Source organism: Gallus gallus, chromosome 5 (genome assembly GCF_016699485.2).
Source record: "Gallus gallus isolate bGalGal1 chromosome 5, bGalGal1.mat.broiler.GRCg7b, whole genome shotgun sequence".
Taxonomy (NCBI): Eukaryota; Metazoa; Chordata; class Aves; order Galliformes; family Phasianidae; genus Gallus; species Gallus gallus.
In genome coordinates this window covers 15,795,761-15,813,057 of record NC_052536.1, presented here as the reverse complement: position 1 = coordinate 15,813,057, position 17,297 = coordinate 15,795,761, and the positions used below count along the sequence as shown (strand labels likewise).

Below are 17,297 nucleotides of genomic sequence, written 5' to 3'. Positions count from 1 at the left end.
AGGAAAAAAACCACAAGGCAGGACTTACATCAACATCTGCAGATGTTGATTAGCTTCTTCTAAAAATAAGGGGTGGATGTTGCTAAGTGTTAGCACAGAAAATCCGACTGCCTTTACTGCAGACAGGGAGCTGAACTTTCACTCTAATAAGTCCTGCACCATGCCCGTATATTACAATCATATAAAAGATTCCTATAATATGGAAGAAACGCAAACCTCCGTATCTTATAAATAACAATCTGCAGACCCTAAGCGAATACAAGGATGTAATTCACTCTAGGATTTCTGCAGCTGTTAATAAATCACTCAAGCTGCACTCTGGCAGCTTATGACATCAGCAGCAGCCCTCAAGTGAATTACAGCCATTAATTTACACAGAGGAGGCCATCTATCATCTATTATTGACCATCTGTTACTGAGAAAATGTACATTTTTTATAAATTATTAAGATTTTGATAGAAAATGGTCTTTAATTTTATTCGTTTTCACATGCATTTGTGATGTTTAACTTCAAGTTTGTAACCATCGGTACAAACTGATCTGTGACACCAGTTGGAAGCAATCACATGTTCACGGCAGTGGCACACCTACCTCATGGCTTGTCTGGGAGGCACAGCATTGGGTGCTTAAGGCTCCTGCATGGATATGAGTGGAAGGGATTGATCCTCTCAAAGGCGTTACAGTAAGACATGTACTTACTCAGCAGACAAAAGAAACAAACTCCTAGTGTGTCCAATGCAATATAAAGTGCTTATCCACTGTTCACTATGTCCTTTGCAATGTGAAACCTATTACACTTTGTACAACACCATTTCTTCCAAATAGTAAAAATAACAGCTATCAAACATCTGCTTACTGTCAACAGAAGACATTATCTCAAAGGAAGAATCAAGTTCATTACACCTGCTGATTTACTACAGCCTAGTCCTTGTACTTCTATTTCTTCCTGTTTCTACTTCACGAGGCCCTGGGTACCACTGTGCCCTTACCATCAGCAGGATTGATTGTACGGATTTGGGTATAGTATATATGCAATTTAAAATTGCAACAGGAGTTACAGCAGCTACAAGACATAGTGTTATTTTTAAAAGAGGTTATTAATGCTTTGACAAACTTGGAGATTTTAACATAGAGCTTGTACAATAAATAGGAGTGCTTTTGGGCAGTGAAATTGGGCAGTGCTTCAGTGCTTCTGAGCAATGGAGAATGGGGGTAAGGGAGAGGGGTCAAACTATGCATGGCAATCAGCCTGGAGAATGTCTGAGTAACAAATAATTCAGGGCTGGCTCAGAGAAGTACCACCCTGAGTTATTCAGTGTGCTCTGTTCCCAGATACTCCTCTCCGTGCTGTAAAGCTTTCCCTTCATGAGGTGCCCCTAGCCTGGCACGCCTGCGGGAGAGCCAGAACATGTATGACAACTCAGCTTTGTTAGTGGCACACAAACACACCCAGATGCCTGTTTCAAAAAATGCTTACACTGGGGCTATGCAAAAGTCCTGCATAACAAAAGTAGGCAAAAAAATCCCAAATGCCTACATGGCTGAGTTAAACTGTCAAGTGGGCAATGGACTTTTCAGTTACATGTTTGTACTCCTCAAAATTGCTCATAACTACAGTCTTCAAGTCAGATCTGCAAAATAAAAGAAGAATAAACAACAGCATTCCTGTCGCACAGGGACAAGACACAATTTGCTCAGCAAAAGCCACATCTTTTCCTGGAAACTGAATTTGGTTTTGTGCCACTGGACAGGATTTGATGCAGCTGTTCTTCATGGAGAGGAAAGGACTGAGGGACTGGTTCTGAAACTGTAGAAGCTTGGACCTGTTTGATGCCCCACATGAGTGCAATGCAAAAGTCTCTACACTTAAATCCAAAGTTCAAGTTTCACATCTTAAAAGATGTGGTTTTACAAAACCACTCATCACATAAAGATATTAAGAACTGCAATTTTTAAGTGAAACCTGGATGCTTTCAAAAAGTTTGCAATATTATGATTACAGGGTCACAGCCTGTGTGAGACATTGAAAATGCAAATCTCAAGGTGGAAAGAGCTACAAACTCAGCAAAGAGTAAATATAGTTATTTATAAATAGTGTAACTGTCTGCAATTCAGGAACACTACTTCAGGAATTAAAAATTACTGATTACTGCCAATGCACACTGAAATAAACTCACCTGGCATACGTTCTACATCTTTCAGCCCTGTATTATCAGAAAAAGAATATCAAGTGGAAGTCACAAAATCATCATGTGACTGAAATACTGGGTAACATAACTGAAGGAAACTTCTACTCATATAAGAAATTATGCCATTGTGGCTGTTCTTTGATAGTTAACCAGGAAGCAATAAACATTTGAGATCTGAGACCCTCTGCATTCCTGTGAGGACTAAGCCTAAATCATAGCATGAATTTAGGAAGTGAAAGTTTTGTTGAAATTCTCTATGGGGTTTTCACAGTACAAAATACAACAAATTTCTGATGACATCTAGTTGGAGCCAGTCACCATGTGTCTGCTGGTTTTCAGAACAAAATATGGGCAGGCAAAATAGTTTAACATACTAGACTTATTTTTGAAGCATGCTATCATGGTTTGACCACCTGACTTTGTGATTTTCAAATACAACATTTTGTGTTATTTAATGAAAGAGCTACAGTGGGAGAATGCTAGAAGGTAGGAAAAAATAACAAAACCAGTTGCAGTCAAACCAAAAACATCTTTTTTCTTTAACTTTTATAGTTGCTACCAGAATAGCAGCAGAAATAAGTGTTAGATAAATGTATTCTCGAAGACAGTCCTTTCAGTCTGCTTTACTTTCAGATCACAAGTTGGAGCCTGCAGGAAGGTGTAAATAAAGTTTGCTGCCCTTCCTTCAGCTCCATTCAGACTCACCATGCACCGCTGAACTGCAGTGATCCCTTCATGCCACTGGGACCAGAGATGGCATCTCCTGGTCCCGCACTGTGCAGTGCCCGCCCACTCCATGCACACACCGAACAGGCTGGGGCACCTATAAAACAATATACAAGTGCTGTTACTAATATTATCACAGTGTCACTGCCTGTTGACCTATTAATAACCAATTCTAGTCTAAGTAAACCTTTCTGGGGTTTGTAAATTAAGTGTAAAAACTGCTAATCTGGTTTAACAACGCGGCATGGCAAGGCTGAGCTTCAGGAGCAACTGCTTGCTGTTACAGTAACATCCATTTGTTCAAAACTTGTGCTGTTGGAATCCATGCCATTTCCAGGAACTGCAGCGCATGGGTAAAGTGGAATTAAACCCAGTTCCACATGAAAAGTGTGTTTTATTAGCAACCTTATTTTCTTTAGTACCACCAGAAGACTTCCAGTACACAAAGGGAGCTGATAAACAGGAGGAGGGCTGACTTTTTACACAGTGCAATGCTGACAGAACAAGGGGGAATGGCTTTAAGCTAAAAGAGATTAGGTTAGATGTTAGGAGGAAGTCCTTTACTCAGAGGGAAGTGAGGCTCTGGCACAGCTGCAGAGAGCTGGGGATGCTCCATCCATGCAGGCGCTCAGGGCAGAGCTGGATGGGGCCCTGGGCAGCCTGAAATGGTCTGGGGGCAGCCCTGCCCATGGCATGGAGTGGGACCTGGGTGGGCTGTAAGATCCCCTCCAACCAAACCATTCTGTGATTCTGATGACCACAGAGGAATCCACACTGCTGGCAAATGGCTCTCAGAACTTTCTCTGCAGCAAATCGTTCCCACAAACGTTTATGGTGGACTTACAGCGAATGCAAATACTCTAAAAGCTTCTGCTAAACTCATAAAAATAAAATGTATGTCTGAGAACAAACCATACCGCGATCCCTGTGCTGTGTCAAGGAACACAAAGGGCAACTTAAAATATCGGGCGTGCAGTAAAACTTGTGAACTTTGAGCAGAACGTAGCTGTGTGGATGACCCGACTCCTGCACCGAGGGGCTGCCTCAGGAACACACCCCGTTAGCGCCCACGGGAGCACCGCCCGGCGGGAAGAGCAGCCCCCGCTGTCCCCAGGCGGCACCGCGGCGCTCTCAGCGCGTCCCCCTCAAGAGAGCGGGTGGGCGCCATTTTTAAAGAGCCCTGACAGAGCGGAAGGGGAAACAGGTGCTTGCTGTTCGCTGAGGTAGCGGCCCCACCGAGCCGGCTGTGGCCATACACGCAGTGTGGGGCTGGGGAAGGGACACCTGCATACCGTAGACGGGCGGCTACGAGACGCCTCGTCCTTAAAGCGCCAGGACGAACAGCGCTCGTGATGGGACTCCTCACATTTAAAGGGCAGCCCCGGGCGGAGGGATCCCGGCAGCACACAGCCGGCCGGCACTTCTTACTCCCCGTACACCGCCGAGCGGCGGGGCGGCCCGGATCTCGTTTTCTCCACGGGAATCCCTACGCCGCGCCGAGCGGTCATGGGCGCTGCGGTCTCCGCTGTCCGTCCGCCGCGGGCGAGGCGCGGAAGCTCGCTGAGCCGCGGCCTGCCCCTGCGCCGGCCCGCGTGAGGGGGAGGTGGGGAGCGGCACGGCTTGAGAAAGGAGGAGAAGGAGAGCTCGGTTTTCTGTGGATTTGTGTATCCTTCCGCGAAGCGGGGACAAGAGGCTGGAGCCGCGGTGTCCCTCCGCCGCCGGCAGCGCAGGGGCAGGCGGCGCCTCTCCGGAGGGGGGCGAGGAGGTCGCGGCTTCGCGAGAGAGAGAGGAAGAAACTTAGGAGCGCGTTGGCTGGAGCAACGGATCGCTCGGCTCGGCAGCCCGGTGGAAAGAGGCCTTCAACACAGAAAGACAAGCGCGAGGAGGAGGAGGAAGCGGCGGCGGCCACCGCCGGCCTTCACCGCCGCCCCGCGGGGTCCCTGCGAGGGAGCCCGAGGGACTCTTTTTCGCGGGGTCCGGCGGAGGGATCTCTCGGCGGCTCGCTTCATCGCCTCCCCCCTGCGCTGCTCGCCCCTCGGCGCCGCCATCTTGGATTTTAATCCGCCATTTTTTTCCTCCCCCCACTCGGAATTATTTTTCACCATTACCTCCGTGCTTTTTTTTTTCCCCCTTCCTCTCCTTATTTTTTTTCCTCGCTCGGCTTTCTCTTTTCTCTCCTCGCCATCTTTCTTTCTTTTTTTTTTTTTAATTCCCCCCCTCGCTCCTTTGCCTTGGATGAGCCATTTCCCACCCCCGGCAGACGCTGGGGCAGCACCGGCGGCGGCGCGGAGGCGACCTGAGGTGAGCGCGGGGGGCACAAAATGGCGGCGGGGCAGAGCCCTTCTTACCCGGGCCTCTCTCACAGAGGGGCTTCCGCCCCCTCCCAGCCCCGCGGTGGGGAAGGCCTGGGCGGAAAGGTAGGCCCTAGGGGGCAGCAGGGAGCCGGGTGGGAGGGAAGGGAGCGCCTGTAGCCATCTACAGGCCTGGGGCAGAGTGGGTGAGAGCTGTGCGGAAGGAAGGGATCTAGGAGGTGTTGGTCAGTGCTCGGCTGAACGTGAGCCAGCAGTGTGCCCAGGTGGCCAAGAAGCCCATCAGCATCCCGGCTTGTATCAGCAACAGCACAGCCAGCAGGAGCAGGGAGGTGATCCTCCCCCTGTACTCAGCTGTGGTGGGGCCGCACCTCGAGTGCTGTGTTCACTGTTGAGCCCCTGACTACAAGAAAGACGTTGAGGCCCTGGAGTGTGTCCAGAGATGGACAGTGAAGCTGTGAGAGGTCTGAAGCACAACTCTGATGAGGAGTGGCTGAGGGAGCTGGGATTGTTGAGTCTGGAGAAGAGGAAGCTCAGGGCAGACCTTATTGCTCTCTACACCGACCTGAAGGGAAGTAGCGGGGAGGTGGGAGTCAGCCTCTTCTGTTTGGTAACAGTGATAGAATGAGAGGGAATGGCCTCAAGTTGCACCAGGGGAAGTTCGGATTGGATGTTAGGAAACATCTCTGAAAGAGTGGTGATGCAGTGGCACAGGCTGCCCAGGGAGGTGGTGCAGTCACCGTCCCTGGAGGTGTACAAGGAAAGGGTGGATGTGGCACTGAGGGATGAGGTCAGTGGGCCTGGTGGAGATGGGCTGGGGTTGGACTCGTTCATCTTAGAGGACTTTTCCAACTTCAGTGATTCTGTGATTATGGCCCATTGAGCCAGGTGTGTTGTTGTGTTCTTGTCACATAAACCAGAAACTGCCTGGGTCCTCTAGGGTCATCACTGAGGGATTTTTGGATATAGCTACATACCGTTTTTAAATGAGAATTTAACCTTTCCCTCCACCCCCATTCTAAAAATGCTGTTGGTTTTCTGTGGGTTTGGGTGTTTTTTTGTTTGTTTTTTTTTTAATACTTCATTACTTTTTGGAGGGTGTTTGTATAATGTCAGTCTTTGCTGTAGAGTTCAAAGCAGGTTGCATACTACACTTATTAGGAAATATAACCTTAATTGGGTGTATGTGTGAAAACGCTCAGTTTCCTGGAGTCACATAGCTACGCATATATTGATGCATGTGCTTGAAGGGAGTTATCAGCAGGAAGGGGAACAACTTTTTTACAAGGTCTAGGAGTGGGTAGGGCAAAGAGGAGTGGCTTTAAACTAAAAGAAGAGAAATTAAACTGGATGTTAGGAAAAAAAATTCTTTGCTCAGAGGGTGATAAAGTGCTGGCACAGGCTGCCACAGAGCCGAGGATGCCCCATCCCTGGATGCACTCAAGGCCAGGTTGGATTGGGCCCTGGGCAGCCTGACCTCATGGGGGGCAGCCCTACCCATGGCAGGAGGTTGGAACTAATTGATCTTTAGAGATCTCTTCCAACCTAAGCCATTCTATGATTCTCTGTGTGTGTGTATGTGCATAATTAGATAGGGGTGTGTTTATACAGACATTGTCCTTAATCATTTATCAGCTTTAGAATTCTGTCTTTGCTTTGAGATATGTCAGCAAGTTTCAGGGCTACAGTGCATGTTTACAACAGCTCCTTGTCTCCTTGTACCAGTGCTAGTGAACTTTTCTTTTTTCCTAATGCAAATGCAGATCGTCATTTTACTTTTTTAAGTGTGTGTGTGTATGTGTTAAAGCTTTGTCTTGGAAACAGATTTCCTTGTAAGTTCTAATGATGTGTATGTTTTGCTTCCAGTAGGTATTGGAGCAGAAATTATTCATCCACTTCTCCGAGCCTTTTGAAAAGTGACTAAATGCAACTGGGTCAGGTTGTCTGTGGGCATGAAGTGGTTGGGAGAATCCAAGAACATGGTGGTGAATGGCAGGAGGAGTGGAAGCAGGGCATCTAACGACCACGTGCAGAATCAAACCAAATTGCAGCACACAGGAAAGGAGAATCCCAGGTCTGGCAAAAATGGAGTTGAGAGAAGATCAAGCAGATGTACGTACATGTTTATGCAGTTTGATGGTTGTGTTTCATCTATCGGTTTGCGTGCCAGGCTTCTACTGTGTCTTAATTCACAAAAGAGGTGTGCGTGTAACTCTCATCAGAAGTATTGATTGTTTGTATTTGTTGGATGTTGTAACTCCTTTTGGGAATATGATCTCTTCAGTTTAAAAGATAAACGAGAGTAATAGAACATAAATTAATCTGAAGCTGGTTGTGTGCAAAATACATGTTTGGCACTTACTGAGAACTGGTGTGATTGGAGCGAGATAACAGATATGACTCGAGTTACTAGCCCAACTTTTAGTGAACATTTGTTTGTGTAGAAGTAAACCCCATTTTCAGTGAAGTCACGTGTATCAGTAGTAGTTAGAGAGCTGTTTTAAGGAACATGGGTGTTTATTTTTGCTATTGACTTAAGTGAGGAATGAAATAGAAATTTGGAAAAACCATTGTTTCAAATTTTAGGACAGTCAGGCTTAAACTTTCATGGCTTTGTCACACTCGGAGGCCTTAAACTTTAGAGGCAAGTATGACTGGGTTATGTACTCTGGGAATATGCTTGTATGTGGGGAGGTGGAGAGAGAAGGAAGCCCATAAAAATAAGATGCCCATAAAAATACATTCTGAAATGCTCTCTCCATTGTCAGCTACAATAACCAACAAAAGCAAGAGTTACAAATGAACTGTGCTTCTGCTTCTCCCTTTGTGATTTTTTTTTCTTTCTTTTTTTTTTTTTTTACTATCCAAACTTCAGTTGCAGCCTTCCCTTCCCCCTAATGTAGGTGGGTTTCAGAACATTCCATAAATGATACCTGGTTTATGCTTTCTTATTTGCAGGTAGTGGTGCTTCAGGATTTGAGGGTCAGAGTCGTTATGTGCCTTCCTCTGGAATGTCTGCCAAGGAACTGTGTGAAAACGATGACCTAGCGACTAGTTTGGTTCTTGATCCTTACTTAGGTTTTCAGACACACAAAATGAATACTAGGTAACTTGTCTTTACTTTTCTAGAAAAGAATTCGTCCTCTGATTACATCAATTAAGATGATAACTGTGGAATTTCCTGCATGTTTACAGAAGTCTGAAACAATGGCAGTTGGTGGATTCTGCCTTTAGAATGACACTGCGTGTGAGACTGGAACTTAAAGCTCTGTAGCCGTATGGTTTTGTAATGCTATCACAGGTCTTCCTATTGGCTCTACAGCAGAAGCTGTTGCTAAAGATATGTCTTAATAGATGCTTTTCTAGCTTAAACAGTTAACTCATTCTCAGTTTTAAGCCTTTAGCCATTTGAAATAGTATTTCAAAGACAGAAGTTGGTGTTTGGGGAGTGTGGTGTATTTCCTGTTTATTTTATGGCCAGGGATTTTTTTTTCTTTTCAACTTTTATAATATCTTGAGATTACTTCCTGAGTTCCAATATTAGTGCAACTTGATACCAAGATCTTGCAGATCCATGCTGAAGAAATGCTACTCAATTATGTCTGTGTATATGTAAGATAAACTGGTGTGCACATTTGGAACCTTCCTACTAGATTTCCACATACTGTTATGCACCTGCCTGAATACTTGGCTTAAATTCAGGGTGGGCTTGTGGTTTAGTTGTTGCGTGCCTCTTGTCTAAGTGTATTCTGTTAAAAGATCTGTGTTGCTGGCTTACTGGGGAGGCTGTGCACGAATGCTAAGTTTCTAAGGACAAGGAACTATGTGTTTGTTATTGTATGAACAAATGGAGGATCTTGGTCTGAGCTGGGGTTTCTAGGCCAGGTCATGAGAAGCAGGCTTCTCAACCCTTGCAACTCATTGCTGTGGGTATTTTAGAAGAACAGTTTACCTGTATAGCGTGGGCAAATCACCAGACTATCAGTTCAGTATAGTGTGTGAGTGTGTGTGTGTCTGTGTGACAAGCTGATGAGTGGCAGAGTCTTAGGGTGAGTTGCACCTGAAGTTGTAGCAGGGTGTTCCTAATAACTGTAAAGACTTATTCCAGGGAGATCTCTTATTTTCTATGGAGTATCCCAGCATTCTTTCTGTTCTTTCTGTGCTGTTGATTACAGTAGCATGTTGTGCCCAAAACAGTGTCTAGGTAGATATTCAGTTGTATCTGTATTTCCAGAGGTCAATTGAGATAGACATATGATCAAAAGCCCTTCTTGTTGTTGCATGAGTGGTAGTGTATAGCTATTCTGAAACAGCTAATTCTATTGCTTTTTGCTAAGGAAATTATGTATCTGTCAGTGGCTGGAGAAGTTGCTTTTGTAAATGATATGTTCTCAAGGTGTGAAATACTTATTGAATTACTGATTTGCAACAGAAGACTATGCAAAGGCTATCATCATGTGTTTCTTCCTTTCTTAGGCTTGGAGTGCAGTTACAGGCAGCCTTCAAGGACAATAGTTAATAATCTTGGAGCACTATGGGAAATATTTAGGTGAGGCTTACAACTTCTGCCAGAAGTTTGTCATCTTGATGTCTTACTGAGAGAGTTTCTACCATTACAATGAATCAAAATTCAGCTCTCAGCGTAGTTCTTGTTTGTCTTTCAGTGTAGTGATGACTTCTGCTTATTACTGTAGCCACTTAGCTTGGACCACCTTCCTTCCATCTAGTGAGATGTAGTGTTTCTATAACTTTGTAGAGTTGTTTTCCTCGTGTAATTCTGAAGGAAGGTGGGGGGGGATGTGAATGTTTGTAGACCCAATTCAGAACAAATGTATTCAGGTACCACATATATGCTTGTAGTAAAAAAACAAAGGTTCCAACTTATGTTGGGTATCTTCTGTTTCAGTGTGGTATAGCCACATAAATCTTAGCAACATCATCTGTGTAATAAACTGAGATTAAAATAAAATAGCTGCATATGAAGGCATGGAAATATTTCCTCATCCCATGTTCCAGTTTGTTTGAAGACACGCATGAAAGTGACTGTGGCAGTTTTGCTTGGCTGTTGGTAGTGCACAGAAAATGTTCTAGCAGCTAGCAGCCCAGCGTGAGTTCATGATTGCTTACTGAAGTTGTACTTTATCTTGCTTCTAGAAGCCAAATCTGCATTTTTGTTTGTAAAAGTTTTTTCTATATAAGCACTCTTTGTACTTCATTCCTTTAGTTGAAGAATTTGTAAAGCTGGCTTGATTTTCCCATGATATATTGATTAGAGAAGAAACTTATAACATTGTAGTTAAATATCCAGATAATTCCTGAGCTTCTTTCTTTACATCTTCTTTATACTGAAGTAGTGTCAGGAACCTGAGTGTGCTTTTTGTGTGGTTGGTTGGTTGTTTTTTCCTGGAGGCAGTAAGAGGAAGGTACCACAATTCCTCAGTGTCCACTGTCTTGGGAATTGGGTTGGTAGTTTGTAAGCTGTTGTGTCAGTAATATGTCAAAGAGCTGAAAGCTAGTTATCAAAAGATTTCAGTCAGATTCCCTAGGGAGTTTTTCCACTGTTCCTCTGAAATATCGTCTTGTTGCCAGGGATTTGATAGCGTGCCTAAAACGTAGCTCTAGAAATTCTTTAATGGCTTTACTTAAAAGTAACTTTATTTGTTTCATCATTCTGGTTTTCCAAGAGAAAGCAGATTGTTTCCAAAGGTTGTGCCCTTCTTTCCAGGCTTTTGGTCATTTTCCCTAGTTTGATAGCTCATATCCCTGCAAAATAACATGTTAGTAATTAGAAAAAAAACAAAACCGCCACCCATGTTTAAGGAAGTATCTTCTTGTCCAGTGTAGATACTCTCAGAGTTTTTTTCACTTCTTAAATGAATCCTTTTATATCCAGCCTTTTTTGTGATAAAGGCTATCCTGGCTCTAAGATTAACGTAGTCTTGTATGCTTGTTCTGTCTGTGGAAAGAAACCCCATTATTTTGAAAACTAGTATTTCCTGGTTTCAAAGTTGTCAAACACTGGAGGTTAAAACTGAGGTTTGTAAAAAGCCAAGGCTGAGGGCTGAGTCGTGAAGTTGCCTATATGACAAATCCACCTTTGACTATATTGTATACAAGTGTGTTAGTATTTAAATTTTGAGCCAGTCTCCTGATCATGTGATTGCTGTTACTGATTGCTCTTGATTCCTGGTTCCCTAAAGCTCAAGCATCGTGCTTGGGAATACCAAGAGCACTTCCAAGTGTCATTTAAATTTCCTGGTAATACTGGAAGTCAAATGCATTGTAGTCTGTTTTGGGAAAATCTACTTGTGTTTCTGAGCTCCACATTGCTGCTTTCTGTGAAGCTGCAGGCTGGCACATGGGATGGCTGGTTTCTCCTGAAGGAGGAGCAAGCTTTAAGAATGACAGTTTTCCAGAGAAAACATGAAGTTTCTGGGGATGATATATGTTGGAAGCTGCTTTCTCTCAGCAGTGCCAAGAGCATTTGCTGGCCTTAGGGAAACAGGCAGTCATTCCTGAACAAGACAGGGGGTGTCACTCCTGATCCCTTAGTCATGGAGCAGCAGTCAAGACAAAAAGGGCAAAGCAGTTCCACTCACTTGCATTTGGTGATCTGTACTGAATCTCTTCTCTGCTCCCCAGCTCGTTTAAGTATAGTAATTAGAGGGGTCATCTTGACTGAGTGGAGTTTAAATGTGGAAAAAGGCACTTAACACCTACTGCAGGAGGTTGCATGGTGCGGTGGAGATGTTGCATTAGAGGTAGCAATACGCTTTTTCACTCTGAAGCTCTTAAATTCTTCAGACACCATTGTGTATTGCTGCCAAAAGTGGTTTTGTTTGACTTTTGTGTAAAATGTGTTTCCTTCTATTTTTTTTAAACATTTTCCTGATAAGTGAGTTCAGTGAGGTTATCAAGCTTGCTCCTGGTTCTCTTCCTCCTCTTCCCATTCCCAAAGACTCTGCTGGAGTTAGCTGTTGTGCTGCTGAATGCTTTTGATTTTAAAAACCAACCAAACAAGAAAACCCTACTCTTAAGCAGGTTTTCTAGTTGTATTTCTAGCTGCACTGGCAGTAAAAGTGTTACATCTCTGAAGGATGGAGTGGCTTACACACAGTAGTCGTGCTGACTGTTAAGTTAAATTTCACCCCGCCACTCCACGTGGTAGAATGAAAGAATGTGGGTTCTCCCAACTGCCTCTGTCCTCACTATTTTAAAAATGCATTTATTTGTCAACTGTACTATGGAGAATGAATTTCTGTGGCTGCTAGGATTTTCATTACTTCTATCTAGGTTGGATTTGAGCTTTGCGTGCAGTGGTATGTGTACATTTTTGAGTTCAAGAAACTTAAATAAAGTGGACTACTTCATTTTTCAAAAAAAGGCAGTCTTGACCTTTGGCCTTCAAGGAATATGGGATTTTTTCCTGATAATGGCACTGGAGATTAAACACAAATTATTTTTATGGAGCTGGTTTTTACTTAAGGTACTCCTACTACAGGTTGGAAAAAATGTTAAGTAGGTACTACTTTTCAACTTGTTATGAGGACTTGAAATGCTTAAGAGTCATGCAGTGTTAGCTTTTGTGCTGAATCTCTGGAGTTAGAGAAGCAGTAATTTGTTCTCTTTCCACAACTACTGAAGAAAAATAACAAGCACTTTGTCTGGAAGATAAGAGACTGACGAGACGCTGTGTTTTGACAAATGCACTCTTTCTGGTTTTTCCCAGTCAGAATTTAAGAATTAAGTTTAGTGGTAACGTCCTTTGGTGCTGTCAGGTGCATGCATTATGTGGGCTTTCATACTGAAACTCATTCAGGATCCATTTTTGTTCAAACTCACTGCTCTCAGTGGCTGAGCAAGGTACTGTGCTTCTGAACTTACCAGAACCTCTCCTTTAACTTCCTTTATAGGCAAGCATCTCACTGACCTTTGGCTTTATACCTTGGAGTTTCAAGAGTCTTTAAGTATTCCTGAGGTAAGAGGAAACGAGGGAGGAAGAGCTGTGCTTCATCAAGCCGTTTTCTTACATCTTGCTTGTTGAGACAGCCTCAGTTTGGCCCTTAACAGGGATAAGATCGCTTTCTGCTGGGAAATTTAAGAAGTTTCCATTCTGCAGCTTGTCAGGAAGAAGGGTGATTAGTCTTTCTCTAAAGGTACTGTGATAGCTGAGTTTTGCATTTGTAACTTACTTGGAACAGCCAGACTGTTCAGTAGCAAACTCTATGCTCTGTGAGACCTGCTTCCCTGAAGCTGCTTGTAGGATGGCTCAAGGATTCTGTGCCTGTGCTCAGATTCAAATTTGAGAGCATCTTGTTCAATTCTCATGATGGAATCTTACAAAGGTGTGATTCATGGGAGCAAACCAGAAGTTTGGATGGACGTGATTCTGGTTTGAGTTGACTCTTGAGTCTTGATGAGTGGCTGGTTTGTTCATTTTGCTTTTCTTGTGCTCTTTTCATCTCTTCATTTCTCTTCTTTGAAGTAGCCTCCCATTTTACTGACACTTAAAAGCCTTGGTTGGTTGGTTGGTTTTGCTCAGCTATTAAATGTTTGGCTACAGTGTCTTTTCAGGCTGTCTTCATGCTGTTGGAAAACAGTCATGTGGATGCTTTGAGCACATCAGTAGATTTTTCATGGTCATGTGTGAACGAGGAAGTTCTGTACTACCAAAATCATAGATAGTACTGAGAATAGCTTCTCATAACTATTTGGTTTTGTGGTAGGTAGTGCTGGGAAAGTCTAATGAATAAGTTTCTATTTCATAACACTCTTTGGAGAAGTGAAGCATCTATATTAAATGCAGCAGTCTCACATTCTCAAGGAAGATTCAGCTTTCAGGCTTTCTTGGCCTGCTGGCATCCTTTGTCTCAAGTCAACGCGTACCTGTTACAGTGTATGTGGTGATGTCCCTGTGAAACATGAGAAATCTGGTTGTGGTATTCTGGCTTATCTCAGACTTTATGCAGTTTGTATACTGTGGTTCGTGCCTGCAGCTGAGCTGTGGAAAAACTCGCTTGCTCAGGGTGCAAAGCATCATTCTGTTTCGTTGAGTTGGGAACCTGTGGAGTTGGATGGTCTGTGTTGTGCTGCTGGTTTCTGGTCTCTTTCCACATACTTGTGGATGCTTCCATTGCTTTCTTAGGTGCTTTTTTTTTTTTCCCCTTTGCTCCTTTGCCGTGGAAGTCATCTCAGTAAAACGTGTGATAAAGGTGCTGCGGGAGATCCTTGGTAGTATTTTTGAACCCTTGGCTTCTAAGTCATGTCCTTTGAAAGTCCCTGTTTCAGATTTCAAATGATTGGCATACAGCGTAACGTTTATCTGACCTGTTAGTATTTCAAGGTGTTTTTTGGTTGGTTTTGTTTTTTACCATTCTTTTAACCATTCTGCAGCTTTCTTTTTGGTCTTTTCAAGACTTGTGTATGTAGTATTTCTACTTGTCTGGAATGATGTTATGTGAGTTGCTGCTAGACTTTTGAAAGGACTCTGGTAGCAGCATAGAATGCCTGAAAAAAGAACATGGAGAAACCCCTGCTGATGTAACCTGTGGGGGTATACAGGGGTAGTGCCTGTTCCTGAGCTACCTAAGGTAACTCATTAAGTCTGGTCATCTTCTTCCACAATGCATCATTCTCTAGAAGTGAAACAGGGGAGCCACTTTGAGGCTATAAGGTGTTCTAATTACTAAAAACATAGGGCGTTAATTCTTTTTAGGTTTTCCATCTACCATGCCTTCTATTTTCCCTTCTTGCAGGGAGTTAGGATACTGCTTTCTCTAGCTGGCATAAACTGAACTGCTTCTTGATGTGTGACAGTGCCTGTCAGCATGTGCATATCTCCAATGCTAACACAGTATTGAATGTGAGGGCTTTTCCATCTATCTTTGTTCCTGCAGATTACTTAGCTCCAAAAACAAACAAACAAAAAACATTTAAACACAATAAAGGAGAAGGAGAGAGCAGTCATTCACTTAGCCCAGAAAGAACTGAAATCGCCAAAGCCCAAATCTTAGCATTAAATGCCACGTCTCTTCCTCTTGTGCAGTTGGTAGTTACAGGTGTAAGTAAAGTGCTGTCCAGTCATATTTGTGCTTGCAGGTGTGTGTATTGTGCTTGTGATGATAGGAGTACAAATTGTTCCCTATTGCAAAAGGTGTTTCTGATTGCCATTACAAGAGTAAGTCCTTTTCTGAAACTAGTCAAATGTAGTTTACCTCACTCTGAATTCCCTTGGTATCTGAGGAAGCTCTGTGAGTTTTGGCACTCAAATCTGGGGGAGGTTTCCTTCTTATTTTTAGAATAACCAGGAGATTTTCACCTGACTGTATGTCTTACTGTTAGGTGAAGAAGACATGGTGTAACAGAACAAAATGACAGTCACCTCATCTGTAGTCTGAAGGGAGTCTTTTGCACCAAGGCTTGCTGGGTGTTTTGCTTAGGGGGAGAGGGGATAAGAATGTTCTTCATTAAAGAAGATGTTTGGAAAATTTCTGGCAATACATTTATTGCACTTTGAAGTAGGTAAGTTTTAGAAGTGCATCATCTATTTCTTGTTAGAAATACTGTAGTCTTGTTAGATGTTATCTCAGCAGGTAGAATACTTACCTCGTATCTTCTCCGAATTACCTACTGTATTTTCTGTTCTGAAAGCTCACAAGGTTACGCTGATAATTTTTGCAGTATTCAAAAAGATGTAAAGAATTGTAGAGTTATTATAATGCAGAGACCTTTTTTCAAATGGAGAATTCAGAGAAGATGCTTATATAAAAGCATGGAAAGCTGATAACCTGCACTGCCCCTGGAAACACTGCTCCTGTTAGGAGGTCTTTATTTTTTGTATTAGGAGCAAAAATATAGCATCCTTCTTCCTCATGAATGAAGTTGTATTCCCTTCACTATCTGCTATTTGTGATTAAACTAAAATTGAGATGTGCAACACTTAACATTATTGGTTAGGGAGCTGATGAGGTTTCCTTCTGCCAACTTAAGTAATTTATTTCCTATTTTTTTGTTTTTATGATCAAATACAGGCTTCATTTGGTAAGTAAGAGGAAGTAAGATCAGTATGGTAATTCTCCACTAGAGATAATGAAACTGGTATACATTTAAGAAGATCTTAATCTCATGGATTTAGTCAAAAGCTGTTAACTTCTTCAACTACAGAAACCAGAACTGTGCATAGATCGCTCGATATTAGTGTGACTAGAAAACTTACAGCATCCAATTTATTTTCTTGTTGTTTTTTTTGTGTACTTACAGTGATCATAAATTGATAAGGAAAATTAGGACAGTGATACTTCCATTATACTCGTTCTTTGACTTCTGTTTTATAGAGAAATATTATTCAATGATGGTTGATCTTATCATCAATGCATTTTATACATAAATTGGCTCAGCAGAATGGAAGGTTTTAAAGTTTCAAGTAGCAAGCTTGGAACCTTTATCATTAACTCTGAAAACGAGGGTCTGTGGTTTGCTTGCATAACAGTTGGTTTCTTTATGCAAGGAGCAGAATATTCATCTGGCTAGCAAAAAATCTGATGAAGAACTGCAAATGAATAACAGTGGACTGGAATAGCTTTGTTCTTTATTTCAGATTTCGACCTATAAAAGGAAGGCAAGAAGAACTAAAAGAGGTGATTGAACGTTTTAAGAAAGATGAGCACTTAGAAAAAGCCTTCAAGTCCTTGACGTCAGGTGACTGGGCCCGGCACTATTTTCTTAACAAGAACAAAATGCAGGAAAGGTTGTTCAAAGAACATGTAGGTGTATTTGTAATTAATGTGCTTTTTCAGATGGTTGAAAGGCTAAGAAAATGTGAAAGTTTCATAGAAATGTAGCAATAGCAAAGTCAAGTAATCCTCTGCAGTTGCATATTGCTTGTTTGAATGCTTTCTTAACGTGAACTTCTTGTGTTTCTTAAAACCCAAATAACTTGAAGGAGCATTGGGGAAACTAACTTTCCTCTGCTGTTTATTTCATAGGCGTATAGAAGGGAAAACACGTTTGCCTCTTTTGTTGTTGGCTTAAGTCCTAGGCAGAAGAGAGAAGCTCTGCTGCTGAGAAACAGAAG

At 42.8% G+C, this 17,297-nt stretch overlaps 2 protein-coding genes across 22 annotated transcripts in view; one reads left to right on the top strand and one right to left on the bottom strand.

Annotated features, from left to right (window-relative positions):
* Positions 1–4,970, bottom strand: part of C11orf24 (chromosome 11 open reading frame 24) — an 86,059-nt gene extending 81,089 nt beyond the window's left edge. For 2 of the 3 annotated variants that reach the window (XM_015286829.4, XM_040701745.2), the window contains exons 1-2: positions 4,208–4,970; positions 2,895–3,012 (exon numbers count right to left, since the gene is read on the bottom strand). The gene's annotated coding sequence lies outside the window, so the exon portion shown is untranslated. Of the gene's footprint in view, positions 1–2,894; positions 3,013–3,832 lie in introns of all 3 variants that reach the window. The other variant, XM_046942344.1, reaches the window with a different exon arrangement.
* KMT5B (lysine methyltransferase 5B) overlaps positions 4,630–17,297 on the top strand; it is a 54,650-nt gene continuing 41,982 nt past the window's right edge. For 12 of the 19 annotated variants that reach the window (XM_040701739.2, XM_040701735.2, XM_046942335.1 and 9 more), the window contains exons 1-4: positions 4,630–5,216; positions 7,094–7,336; positions 8,183–8,330; positions 16,821–16,986. In XM_040701739.2, the coding sequence (XP_040557673.1) occupies positions 7,177–7,336; positions 8,183–8,330; positions 16,821–16,986 (474 nt within the window). In that variant the 5' untranslated portion in view covers positions 4,630–5,216; positions 7,094–7,176. Of the gene's footprint in view, positions 5,333–7,090; positions 7,337–8,182; positions 9,774–13,137; positions 13,203–16,820; positions 16,987–17,297 lie in introns of those variants that run through there. The other 7 variants (XM_015286821.4, XM_046942336.1, XM_040701730.2 and 4 more) reach the window with 7 other exon arrangements.